At 45.2% G+C, this 13,776-nt stretch overlaps 1 protein-coding gene across 1 annotated transcript; it reads right to left on the bottom strand.

Annotated features, from left to right (window-relative positions):
• Positions 1-4,761: 4,761 nt before the first annotated feature.
• On the bottom strand, positions 4,762-5,432 carry LOC127307681 (histone H3.2). The gene has a single exon (XM_051338433.2). The coding sequence runs from the start codon at positions 5,360-5,362 to the stop codon at positions 4,952-4,954; it is 411 nt and encodes a 136-aa protein (XP_051194393.1). The 5' UTR covers positions 5,363-5,432; the 3' UTR covers positions 4,762-4,951.
• Positions 5,433-13,776: the final 8,344 nt, after the last annotated feature.

The raw sequence follows: 13,776 nt of genomic DNA, 5'->3' as shown, positions 1-13,776 counted from the left end.
CGAGATTTTCCTGTGATATCTTTTCCTAAACTGTAGACCACTTAGCACACGGTTAAATTGTCACCGGTGTTGTTAACAAACACACAAAACTCAGAGATCATGAAATGTTCTTTCAACCTTGACAACAGGACTGAAGGTATCTTCATAATCAATGCCATAACGTTGTTTGAATCCTTTAGCAACAAGGCGAGCCTTGTATCTGTCAATTGTTCCATCAGCACGCTTCTTAATACGATAGACCCACTTGCAGTCAATAATGTTTTTATTTGAACTTGAAGGAACTAAGTGCCAAGTTTTGTTATGCAGAAGTGCATTATATTCCTCAGACATAGTCTCACACCATCTAGCATCTTTTAGTGCCTCATTAAGTGTCTGTGGTTCCCCCGTTGCTGCAAACATCCCATATCTGATAGTACCATCAGTGTACTATTTTGGCTGACGAATACCCTGTTGAAGTCGTGTGCGAGGACGCAAAGATGTTGTCGGAGGGGGATTACTGGTTGCTGCAGAAGTTACCACAGCTTGGGTGTGCACAGAAGATCCTGGGGAGACAGCAGAGCCAGACAAATCAGCAGTAGGGTCATTATTAGCAGCAGAGAAGCTGCCACTTGTCGCGTCGGGATTGGCAGGCGCTGACGCGGTAGGGCTGTCGCCAGCAGCTCGCGTGTGGTCACGCGCCGGAGAGGGGGACCGTGCAGGGGAGGCAACGTGGCGAGTTGACAGCCGCGGAGAACGCTGCGGCGACAAGGACCGCGCGCACCGGCCACGAGGCGGATCGCCTGACGCCTCGCCTGACATGCCTGCGGTGTCTGTGGCGCGATCCGAGGGCGCATAACCCACAGGTCCCAGGATCGAACCTGGCTCTGATACCATATTAACGATAATGATTCTAGGGTTTAACGACGTACCCTCCAGGGCGTCGGTTCCATGTTAATATAGGATGTAAAGCCCATCAAGCCTTGTACAGGGAGAGTCCTACACGTATTGGACTACTACTCCATATACGGTAGACTAAAACAGAAATAAACAACTAATACAAATATATGTTTAACAAGGAGTACGCAATTGATGTCTGCCCCGAGCGGCGTACGAATTTTTGTCATATTAGACGGTGCGTCACCCGAAAGGTCTGAGGAGGAGACTAGAGTGGGTAAATAGAAACTACTAGATTTACATTTTTATCAAATTTTACTCTTGATAATATATAAATTTCTCTAGATATGCGACTAAGTGAACAACCTATATGACAAGGCACAAATCAAGACCAGTACAAGAGATAAACAAGATACAACATAAGAAAAAGTAAATGATAGAAGTAACCGCCAACAAGAGACACAAGATGTGAGGTTATCAAAATTCATGTACCACTCAATAACCATGCTACCTAGTATCTTTCACTGCTACTGTTATTTCAATCAACTTCTTGAGCCATTATCAAGAAAAGCTCAAAGTTCCACCTATCATTCTACCTACTATCTTCCTTTTAAGGTATCCTGATCAAATTATTCGCAAAATTACAGAAACCTCATTAAGCCTTACATACGGCATCAAGCAAACAATGGGCTGAGAAAAGAAACCAAAACACTATTATTTGTTCCCAATAGCAACAATCCATACAAATATCAATGTGAACAATAAAACTTCATTGACGTGTCTCTGACTGTCTGTTGTGTTGTTAAGATTTTCCAAATCTCTGAAAGTATGAAGGTGGTGTTTGTTTCTTCCCATTCAGTTAAACAGAACACCCCAACCAGTTAATGATTTACCAACTGCAACAATTTAACACTGGCATAGCTTTTCTTTTCTTTTGTGGGGATAACACCGACATGGCTACCTTCTGACGTTTCAGTTTTACTTCAGTGATTCATAAAACGTAATTGCTAACTCAGCGTTCATGCGTGATACATTAATGGTAATTATGCAAAGGTTTCATGGATCAGGAAGAAGAACATAAGGTGGTGTCGTGGTACTATTCCAACTGGAGTAGACAATGTGGAAGATGGGGCTCCATCCTGGCCAATCACAGTGAACTGAGTTCAATCAAACGGCTCCAATGAACTACACTTTGAAGGAAACAGCAATCTTATGTTTCTCAAACAAATCTACATGGCACAACAGAAACCAAAGGATGCACAAAGGTATACGGAATGAGGAATTTAACTAGAAGGCACACTGATAACATGTGTTTTGCTTTCGATTTCCATGCATAGGATAGGGAGCAGCACACAGATACCATAGAAGACAGGCATCTCTGGCTTTATCTCAAGCTGGTTGAGAATTTTTCCCACTGTAGACTGAAGACAGACATCTCTGGCTTGATCTCAAGCTGGTTGAGAATTTTTCCCATTGTAGACTCCAATTTGGCCATCCACGCGGATCTCTGGAAGCAGAGATCGTTTTTTTTTTCTTTTTGAAATGGATAGCAATAGCATAGCAATAGATCGTCCACGTCAAAAGAAAAAAAAGCAATAGATCGTCCTTGAAGTAGTAGCTTAATTTTATGAATTGACAAGCACGCACACCACAGAAGCTTAGTTGGGAAAAAAAGATGACCAAGTTCAGACATGCTCAACTTCACCTGATTATTCAGGTGCAGATGTGACGACCCAAGTTGTGACCGAGCGTTTCATCACTACATGGTTCAATTCGTTATGGGGTGAGAGCGATTCGAACTCGAGACCTCAGAGTCAACACGGTTGTACGTGCTAGCCAACTGAGCCACCACCCTTTGTATGCTACCTGTACGAAACAGTGCTACTTCATAGGCGCTGCGCCTCTGTTGTGACTGAAAAAGAAAAAAAAATACCAATTCTCCGAAGGTGGTGAGAATTGAGTAGTAGCTGCAACTAGTGGCCTATGGCTATTTGATTCTTCCAATTCAGTTAAACAGGACTCATTGAACTGTAGGAGAAAATATTTAACACAACGGTACAAATAATTAGCTATGCTGATTAACTGAATACACCCCAGGTAGTAACAGCTAGACTAGCTACATTAACATAATTGAACCTGAGATCCACGTTAACAAACCATAAGAAATGCAACGATCACTAACATAGCTAACTGCTGCCATTTCAGTTTTGCTTCAGTAATTCACAAACCTTAATTAGTAACTCGGCCTTCATCCATGCGTGATAGATTGATGGTAATTTTGAAAAGAAGATGGTGCTGTTCCAAGCGTGACGCCGCTGGAATCGTCGTCATGTTCAAGGATAGAGTATACTAGCAAAAACAGGGCGCGGCGCCCAGAGTTAAAGAATTATTGATGTTTCTTTTAGAATTAAAGGGGCCACGTCCCCTGGTTTCATTTAAGATGCAACCACAAGTGTGACAGATTTTGTGAAGTACAGGAAGGCAGAAACAAGAAAATGAAGCGGAAACTCGATTTTATAGTTTTTTAGAACTGAAGCTTATGTGCTCGCTGAATGAGTTTCTCAAAGGCAATCTCCTGGCGCCAACGATCAACAGGATTCATCAGTGGGCAGCTGGACGGATTTCCAATGACAGAGCGCAACAGCAGAAAATTCAGGTACATGCAATCTTCAGGAGGCCCCCACGATGATGGTCCAGAAGTAGCAAATTCTTGTTTAGAAGAGCTAAGTGTTTGTCCATGCAAAGAACCTTCCAAGATCTGATTGTACTCCAATTTTTCTCAGGATTTCCTCGACACCTAGCCATTTTACTCCCTGAAAACACATTCTATTACACAATGGCCATATGCATCATAACGTTGCGGAGGAAAAGATGTCCAAAACTGAATTATTATTTTCACTGAAATGTTATGTTCAAAACTGAATAAATGATACTTTAAATCATTTTAAATTACGGCTGATGTGGAAGTCTAATAGTAAACAGATGGTAAACAATGTGCTAAAATAGTTAGAAGTGCCTTGCAAAAAACAATTGAAGTGATTGGGCTATTGTTCTGTATCGTGGGAAGATCCAAGGTATGATTACCTATGTATGTTCGATTGTACATAGGCTGTTGAATTACAGCAGTTTCAAGATCAGTGTCTCTGAAAATTCATTAGAAATATGATAAGGAACATAACATAGTTGTGATACCTAAGTGGATAACGGCATCTGCACTGGATTACATGGTAAATAATATCGTGTCATAAGATGTCGGTTCATATATATACTGGACTGGTCCAGACGGCAATGGAGGATGATTAAGGTGAACATAAGCCAATGGTAAGTACTTAATTTCACAGGATACTGCAACTATATAAGTGCGCCATTTCGAAACAGTGAGGCAGTGCAATGTGGGCTTCCGCAATTTGAACCAAAGAGGCACTGAAAAATAAATTAGTTGCTGCTTAACAAAATGACTCACCTATAATAGGTGGTAGCTAAAATGGAAGGTACAAATGAGTTTCTGCAATATAATTTTAATACTCCCCAAATTGTAAAGAATAGACCATCCTACCAACGCATTTAGATAGGGACTTTCCATGACGATTTAGATTTTTTGAAACATGTTTGAACCCACAGGGAATTGTCTTTACTGAGATAGAAAATGTCTTTACTGAGATAGAACATGAATATCATCAAATAAGGAGCAAGAAATGAGTTCTAACATGACTGAACAGAACCTTATAAACGAGAAGGTTCAGATCCCACGGCACAAAATAGTTCAAGAAAGCAACAGAGCCAAGACATCATTGGGGTGATATCCAAGCAGTTTGAAAACGTTTTCAGCAGAGAAATAGATCTAGTGGAGTAACCAGATATTTGCTTAATTAAGAGAACAGCAGAAAATTGTTTCAAAGAACATTTTGCTAGCTTTCCATAGATGACAATAACAAAATGGTACCACCGGATACACCACAACAGTGCCGCCACAGCACAAACGATGAAACGAAACGAGGCACCACATCCAACAAGGCTTAGAGCTGACTATCATATCTCTGAAATAGAGCTCCAGAACAGAGACTAGGAAGTACGCAGCCTAGGCTCTCTCTCCACGGATGCGGCGGGCGAGCTGGATGTCCTTGGGCATGATGGTGACGCGCTTGGCGTGGATGGCGCAGAGGTTGGTGTCCTCGAAGAGGCCGACGAGGTATGCCTCTGCGGCCTCCTGGAGCGCGGAGACGGCGGAGCTCTGGAAGCGGAGGTCGGTCTTGAAGTCCTGCGCGATCTCCCTGACGAGGCGCTGGAAGGGCAGCTTGCGGATGAGCAGCTCCGTGCTCTTCTGGTACTTGCGGATCTCCCTGAGCGCGACGGTGCCGGGGCGGAAGCGGTGGGGCTTCTTCACGCCGCCGGTGGCCGGCGCGGACTTGCGCGCCGCCTTGGTGGCCAGCTGCTTGCGCGGCGCCTTGCCGCCGGTGGACTTCCTCGCCGTCTGCTTCGTGCGGGCCATCGGGATGGGAGGGGGCGCGGGGTGAGGAAACGGAGAGCTGCTTGTGGGATTTGGGAATTGGATTGTGGAAGAAGAGAAGGAGGGTTGGGGGATTTTTATTGACAGGAGGAGGCGGCCGGTGGGCGCGAGTCTGAAATTTTTGGCGCTGCTTCTGGAGGGGAGGGGAAGTGAGTTTGGGGCGTTCGATTTGAGAAGCATGGACGGTGAGGATTTGGTCTCGGGTGAGGCACGCGGATCGTGAAGCGCGATCCGTGGAGATGGCGGCGTGGCATTCCTGTGGTCTGTTGCCTGGCCAGTGGCTACAGCGTCTCAGAGCATCTCCACTCGTTTGGCCTCCCCATGCCGAAATTCGGACTAAACAGCCACCGGATTGGACGAAATAAAGTCGTGCGGAGAACTATACTTCCAGTCGTCAACCCGGAGTTCGCCAGACATAGTCGAAATTCAAACAAATCGTCGTCCCGCTACAAAAACGGCCAGTTGATCGGCAAAAGGATCAGTCACAGATCGACGATCGGAGGAAAATTACACTGAAGCAGGGGCGTCGGCAGTCCCGCCTGGCACGACGGTGTCCGACGGTTCAGTTTCCTCACACGCCGTGGTCGAAGCGACGGCCGACGTGGAAGCGGCGGCAGTCGACGTCGTAGACGGTGAGGACGGCGAGGTAGGAGCCTGAGACGAAAAAGGACCGGCCGGAGTGGGTCGAAGAATGTCGGTGTGATGGCCCTCGTACCAAATCCTCGTCTCCTCGTCCATCACGTCCGTGTTGCCGCCCATCAGAAACGCCAAGTCTGTGTTCCTCTTCTTCGCCGCCGTCGTCGTCGTCTTCAGCAGGGCGATACGGGCGCCTTGGTTGGCGAGCATCTCCCTCCACCTGTCGTCGAACTTGTCGTCCCTCCCGGCAGCGTGCGTCCTCGCGTCGGCCCAACACTTGTCGAACGACGCCTGCATCCTCTCGGCGGGATGGCCCATCTTTTTGAGGTCTTTCAGCTTCTTCTGGCCGAGTTCCGGGCGGCCATCCAACGAGGCAGGCGACGGAGCGTCGGGGTTGTACTGTTCGGTCTTGCTCTTGGAGAGGTTCTTGCGGGTTTCCGCCCACTTCTCGCACTTCTCGATGCTGGAGAAGACGTTCAGGAACTTGAACGTCAAGCCGGTGTCATCGTGGTACATGTCGAAAGGACGTCGCATCTGGGGAAGAAGAGAATGGCGAGACGGGTCAGCTCACGGCGATCACTACACAGGCAGACACGGCGATGACAGCTAACCTTTTGTTCGAAGTCGGCGCCACTCACTGGGCGAGTCTCGATCTCCTCCTATATGATGTGCCATTTGTTGCACGCCATCTGTATGATCCCCCAATGGTGCCCATGGCCTTGTCTCCCCGGTTCATGATCGTCTTGTTGAAGTAGGGATCGACGAGCTTTCATTTGTCGAACGCCTGCTTCACTCGAAGCCAGTACGTGTCATACGACTGATTGGCCCCGGTTATGCCGTTCATGTACACGGTCATCCAAGCTTCGGCGAGGCGCTCCTCTTCCTTCGGCGTCCATTTGATACGCGGTTCGGCAGGCGTCGAGTCCTTCTTCCTCTTCTTCTTTCCCTTCGTCAGGTTGTCGTCGGCGACCTCGGTTTGAGTTGGCTGTTCTTCTTCTTCTTTGACGGCTTGGCTTCCGTCGGCCACATCTTCCCCCCAGTCGTAGCGCGCCGCGATAGCTGCCGTCGCCCTCGCCTCCTCTTGCGTGAAGAACCCCGGGCTCGCAGCGGCGGCCATGGAGCCGGAGCTGATCATCTCCTCCATCACCTCGTCGTTCGGCGCCACCATCGCACCGAACGGGAGTGGCCCTCGTCGCAGGGCCGGCGAGATGCCCTCGTGCTGGTTCTCGTTCAGGTTGCCGACAGCGAGCTCGGGCGGCGACGGCGTGAACCTGGACGTTTGTCCGTAGGTGGCCTCTTGGAACATCGCAGGCGACGACGGCGAGAAGCTCGAAGGGGAGAAAGTCGACGGGGAAGTGCTTGTACCTTGCATCGGCCATTGGCCGGGGAACATGGCGGCGCCACCACCGCCGCGAGAATGGCCCATGCTCATGGCCATGGAGACCTTCCTCGCTTGTTCGTCCTGGGCGGCCGCCGCCGCCCTCTTCGCGGAGAGTTTTTTCTCCCTCTCCGCCCTGCCGCTTGTTTCGACCTGGCGCCGGAGCTCGTCCGCCGCCCAGTGTGCGTTGGACATACCCGGCGGCCGCTCCTTCGGCGCCCGCGGCTTCCTCGCCTTCGGCGGCATGGTGGTCGACGAGAAGACGAGGAGGAGAATGGAGATGCCTATCCACAAATTCGGCGGGAGAGAATGGGGATATGCTAGCAAGTTGGCGGGAAATGGACAGGATTTGGCTTTCCAGTCGCCTGATACGTCTCAAACGTATCTATAATTTCTTATGTTCCATGCTAGTTTTATGACAATACTCACATGTTTTATATACACTTTATATCATTTTGATGCATTTTCAGGCACTAACCTATTAACAATATGCTGAAGCGTCAGTTCCTGTTTTCTGCTGTTTTTGGTTTCAGAAATTTTACGCAGGAAATATTCTTGGAATTGGACGAAACAAAAGGCCACGTTCTTATTTTTCTAGGGGCTTCACGGAGTCCGAAGGAGAGACGAAGGGGGTCCACGAGGAGCCCACACCATAGGGGGACGCGGGCCACCCCTTGGCCGCACCGCCAGGTAGGGACCCCACCTCGAGACTCCTCCGACTCTGCCCCTTCGCCTATTTATTCTCTTCGTCGCGAAAAACCTATTACCGAGAGCCACGATACGAGAAAAGTTCCAGAGACGCCGCCGCCGCCAATCCTATCTCGGGGGATTCAGGAGATCGCCCCCGGCACCCTGCCGGAGAGGGGAATCATCACCGGAGGGCTCTACATCACCATGCCCGCCTCCGGACTGATGCGTGAGTAGTTCATCCTTGGACTATGGGTCCATATCAGTAGCTAGTTGGTTGTCTTCTCCTCTTGTGCTATCATGTTTATATCTTGTGAGCTGCCTATCATGATCAAGATCATCTATTTGTAATGCTACATGTTGTGTTTGTTGGAATCCGATGAATATGGAATACTATGTCAAGTTGATTATTGATCTATCATATATGTGTTGTTTATGATCTTGCATGCTCTCCGTTGCTAGTAGAGGCTCTGGCCAAGTTGATACTTGTAACTCCAAGAGGGAGTATTTATGCTCGATAGTGGGTTCATGCCTCCATTGAATCTGGGACAGTGACAGAAAGTCTTTAATGCAATTGTCTAAGGATATTTGTATTGTTTACATTACGCACAGTCTTTAATGCAATTGTCTGTTGTTTGCAACTTAATACTGGAAAGGGTGCGGATGCTAACCCGAAGGTGGACTTTTTAGGCATAGATGCATGCTAGATAGCGGTCTATGTTCTTTGTCGTAATGCCCTAAGTAAATCTCATATTAGTCATCATGATATGTATGTGCATTGTTATGCTCTCTCTATTTGTCAATTGCCCAACTGTAATTTGTTCACCCAACATGCTATTTATCTTATTGGAGAGACACCACTAGTGAACTGTGGACCCTGGTCCATTCTTTTACATCTGAAATACAATCTACTGCAATCATTGTTCTCTGTTGTTCTTTGCAAACAAACATCATTCTCCACACCATACGTGTAAACCTTTGTTTACAGCAAGCCGGTGAGATTGACAACCTCACTGTTAAGTTAGGGCAAAGTATTTTGATTGTGTTGTGCAGGTTCCACGTTGGCGCCGGAATCTCTGGTGCTGCGCCGTGATACGCGTACAGCACGCGTCCGTTGGGAACCCCAAGAGGAAGGTGTGATGCGTACAGCGGCAAGTTTTTCCTCAGTAAGAAACCAAAGTTTATCGAACCAGTAGGAGCCAAGAAGCACGTTGAAGGTTGATGGCGGCGGAGTGTAGTGCGGCGCAACACCAGGGATACCGGCGCCAACGTGGAACCTGCACAACACAACCAAGATACTTTGTCCCAACGTAACAGTGAGGTTGTCAATCTCACCGGCTTGCTGTAACAAAGAATTAGATGTATAGTGTGGATGATGATTGTTGCAGAAAACAGTAGAACGAGTATTGCAATTGATTGTATTCGATTAAAAGAATGGACCGGGGTCCACAGTTCACTAGTGGTGTCTCTCCGATAAGAATAAGCATGTTGGGTGAACAAATTACAGTTGGGCAATTGACAAATAAAGAGGGCATGACCATGCACATACATGTTATGATGAGTATTGTGAGATTTAATTGGGCATTACGACAAAGTACATAGACCGCTATCCAGCATGCATCTATGCCTAAAAAGTCCATCTTCAGGTTATCATCCGAACCCCCTCCAGTATTAAGTTGCAAACAACAGACAATTGCATTAAGTATGGTGCGTAATGTAATCAACGAATATATCCTTAGAAATATCATTGATGTTTTATCCCTAGTGGCAACAACACATCCACAACCTTAGAGGTTTCTTTCACGCCCCCAGAATTAATGGAGACATGAACCCACTATCGAGCATAAATACTCCCTCTTGGAGTTACAACCAAAAACTTGGCCATAGCCTCTACTAGCAACGGAGAGCATGCAAGATCATAAACAACACATAGATGATATTGATAATCAACATAACATAGCATTCACTTATTCATCAGATCCCAACAAACACAACATGTAGCATTACAGATAGATGATCTTGATCATGTTAGGCAGCTCACAAGATCCAACAATGATAGCACAATTAGGAGAAGACGACCATCTAGCTACTGCTATGGACCCATAGTCCAGGGGTGAACTACTCACTCATCACTCCAGAGGCGACCATGGCGGTGAAGAGTCCTCCGGGAGATGATTCCCCTCTCCGGCAGGGTGCCGGAGGCGTTCTCCTGAATCCCCCGAGATGGGATTGGCGGCGGCGTCTCTGGAAGGTTTTCCGTATCGTGGCTCTCGGTACTGGAGTTATTCTCGACGAAGGCTTAAGTAGGCGGAAGGGTAGGTCAGGGGGTGCCACGAGGGGCCCACACCACAGGCCGGCATGGCCAGGGCTTGGGCCGCGCCGCCCTAGTGTGTGGCTGCCTCGTCGCCCCACTTCGTTTCCTCTCCGGACTTCTGGAAGCTTCGTGGAAAAATAAGATCTTGGGCATTGATTTCGTCCAATTCCGAGAATATTTCCTTACTAGGATTTCTGAAACTAAAAACAGCAGAAAACAGCAACTGGCTCTTCGGCATCTCGTTAATAGGTTAGTGCCGGAAAATGCATAAATATGACATAAAGTATGTATAAAACATGTAGATATCATCAATAAAGTAGCATGGAACATAAGAAATTATCGATACGTTGGAGACGTATCAGCATCCCCAAGCTTAGTTCCTGCTCGTCCCGAGTAGGTAAACGATAACAAAGATAATTTCTGAAGTGACATGCCATCATAATCTTGATCATACTATTGTAAGCACATGTAATGAATGCAGCGATTCGAAGCAATGGTAATGCAATGAGTAAACAATTGAATCATATAGCAAATACTTTTCATGAATAGTACTTTCAAGACAAGCATCAATAAGTCTTGCATAAGAGTTAACTCATAAAGCAATAAATTCATAGTAGAGGTATTGAAGCAACACAAAGGAAGATTAAGTTTCAGCGGTTGCTTTCAACTTGTAACATGTATATCTCATGGATATTGTCAATGTAAAGTAATATAACAAGTGCAATATGCAAGTATGTAGGAATCAATGCACAGTTCACACAAGTGTTTGTTTCTTGAGATGGGAGAGAAATAGGTGAACTGACTCAACATAAAAGTAGAAGAAAGGCCCTTCGCAGAGGGAAGCATTGATTGCTATATTTGTGCTAGAGCTTTGATTTTGAAAACAAGAAACAATTTTGTCAACGGTAGTAATAAAGCATATGTATCATGTAAATTATATCCTACAAGTTGCAAGCCTCATGCATAGTATACCAATAGTGCCCGCACCTTGTCCTAATTAGCTCGGATTACCAGGATTATCACCGCAATACATATGTTTTAACCAAGTATCACAAAGGGGTACCTCTATGCCGCCTGTACAAAGGTCTAAGGAGAAAGCTCGCATTGGATTTCTCGCTTTTGATTATTCTCAACTTAGACATCCATACCGGGACAACATAGACAACAGATAATGGACTCCTCTTTAATGCTTAAGCATTTAGCAACAATTAATATTCTCATATGAGATTGAGGATATTTGTCCAAAACTGAAACTTCCACCATGGATCATGGCTTTAGTTAGCGGCCCAATGTTCTTCTCTAACAATATGCATGCTCAAATCATTCAACTCATGGTAAATCGCCCTTACTTCAGACAAGACGAACATGCATAGCAACTCACATGATATTCAACAAAGAGTAGTTGAGGGCGTCCCCAGGAACATGGTTATCGCTCAACAAGCAACTTAATAAGAGATAAAATGCATAAGTACATATTCAATACCACAATAGTTTTTAGGCTATTTGTTCCATGAGCTATATATTGCAAAGATAGAGAATGGAAATTTTAAAGGTAGCACTCAAGCAATTTACTTTGGAATGGCGGAGAAATACCACGTAGTAGGTAGGTATGGTGGACACAAGTGGCATAGTGTTTGGCTCAAGGATTTTGGATGCATGAGAAGTATTCCCTCTCGATACAAGGCTTAGGCTAGCAAGGCTATTTGAAACAAACACAAGTATGAAGCGGTACAGCAAAACTCACATAAAAGACATATTGTAAGCATTATAAGACTCTACACCGTCTTCCTTGTTGTTTGACCCTTACTAGAAAATATCTAGACTTTAGAGAGACCAATCATGCAAACCAAATTTTAGCAAGCTCTATGTATTTCTTCATTAATAGGTGCAAAGTATATGATGCAAGAGCTTAAACATGAGCACAACAATTGCCAAGTATCACATTATTCAAGACATTCTACCAATTACTACATGTAGCATTTCCCGTTTCCAACCATATAACAATTTAACGAAGAAGATTCAACCTTCGCCATGAACATTATGAGTAAAGCCTAAGGACATATTTGTCCATATGCAACAGAGGAGCGTGTCTCTCTCCCACACAATGAATGCTAGGATCCATTTTATTCAAACAAAACAAAAACAAAAACAAACAGACGCTCCAAGCAAAGTACATAAGATGTGATGGAATAAAAATATAGTTTCACTAGAGGAACCTGATAATGTTGTCGATGAAGAAGGGGATGCCTTGGGCATCCCCAAGCTTAGACGTTTGAGTCTTCTTTAAATATGCAGGGGTGAACCACCGGGGCATCCCCAAGCTTAGAGCTTTCACTCTCCTTGATCATATTGTATCATCCTCCTCTCTTGATCCTTGAAAACTTCCTCCACACCAAACTTAAAACAACTCATTAGAGGGTTAGTGCACAATCAAAATTCACATGTTCAGAGGTGACATAATCATTCTTAACACTTCTGGACATTGCACAAAGCTACTGAAAGTTAATGAAATAGAAAAATCCATCAAGCATAGCAAAACAAACAATGCAAAATAAAAGGCAGAATCTGTCAAAACAGAACAGTCCGTAAAGACGAATTTCTAAGAGGCACCAGACTTGCTCAAATGAAAATTCTCAAATTTAATGAAAGTTGCGTACATATCTGAGGATCACTCACGTAAATTGGCAGAATTTTCTGAGTTACCTACAGAGAATTAGGCCCAGATTCGTGACAGCAAGAAATCTGTTTCTGCGCAGTAATCCAAATCTAGTATGAACCTTACTATCAAAGACTTTACTTGGCACAACAATGCAACAAAACTAAGATAAGGAGAGGTTGGTACAGTAGTAACAACTTCCAAGACTCAAATATAAAACAAAGGTACAGTAGTAAAATCATGGGTTGTCTCCCATAAGCGCTTTTCTTTAACGCCTTTCAGCTAGGCGCAGAAAGTGTGTATCAAGTGTTATCAAGAGATGATGCATCTACAGCGGGGTTTGGAGTTTTCTCAACCATGAATTGTATTTTATTTATGTAAGTTTCAGAGGCTCCCTTTTCATTAGTCTTAGGCTTGATACTCTCATCAAACAAATTTTCAGGGACAAGCCAAGCATAATTATCATCTAGAGCTTCATGTATTCCTAGGAGCTTGCAAGGTATTGGTGCTTTAATCTCCCCACCATCATTAACATTATTAGTATACTTTATTTTATCCATGTCCATATTTTCAAGTGTTCTTTTAAAATCGGTGAACATACCAAGTCTCTTATACTTAATGAAAACTTTTCTAGCTTCTCTAGCTATATCTTTAAATTCCCTATCAAGGACTTTTAAAACAAAATCTCTCTTTTCTCCCCTCTCCATATCAGAAAGTGTAAGAAA

This window comes from Lolium perenne, chromosome 6 (assembly GCF_019359855.2).
Source record: "Lolium perenne isolate Kyuss_39 chromosome 6, Kyuss_2.0, whole genome shotgun sequence".
NCBI lineage: Eukaryota > Viridiplantae > Streptophyta > Magnoliopsida > Poales > Poaceae > Lolium > Lolium perenne.
This window is presented reverse-complemented; position numbering and strand designations above follow the sequence as displayed.

Coding starts and splice junctions, on each gene's coding strand:
- LOC127307681 (XM_051338433.2), bottom strand. CDS start 5,362: ATGGCCCGCACGAAGCAGACGGCGAGGAAGTCCACCGGCGGCAAGGCG.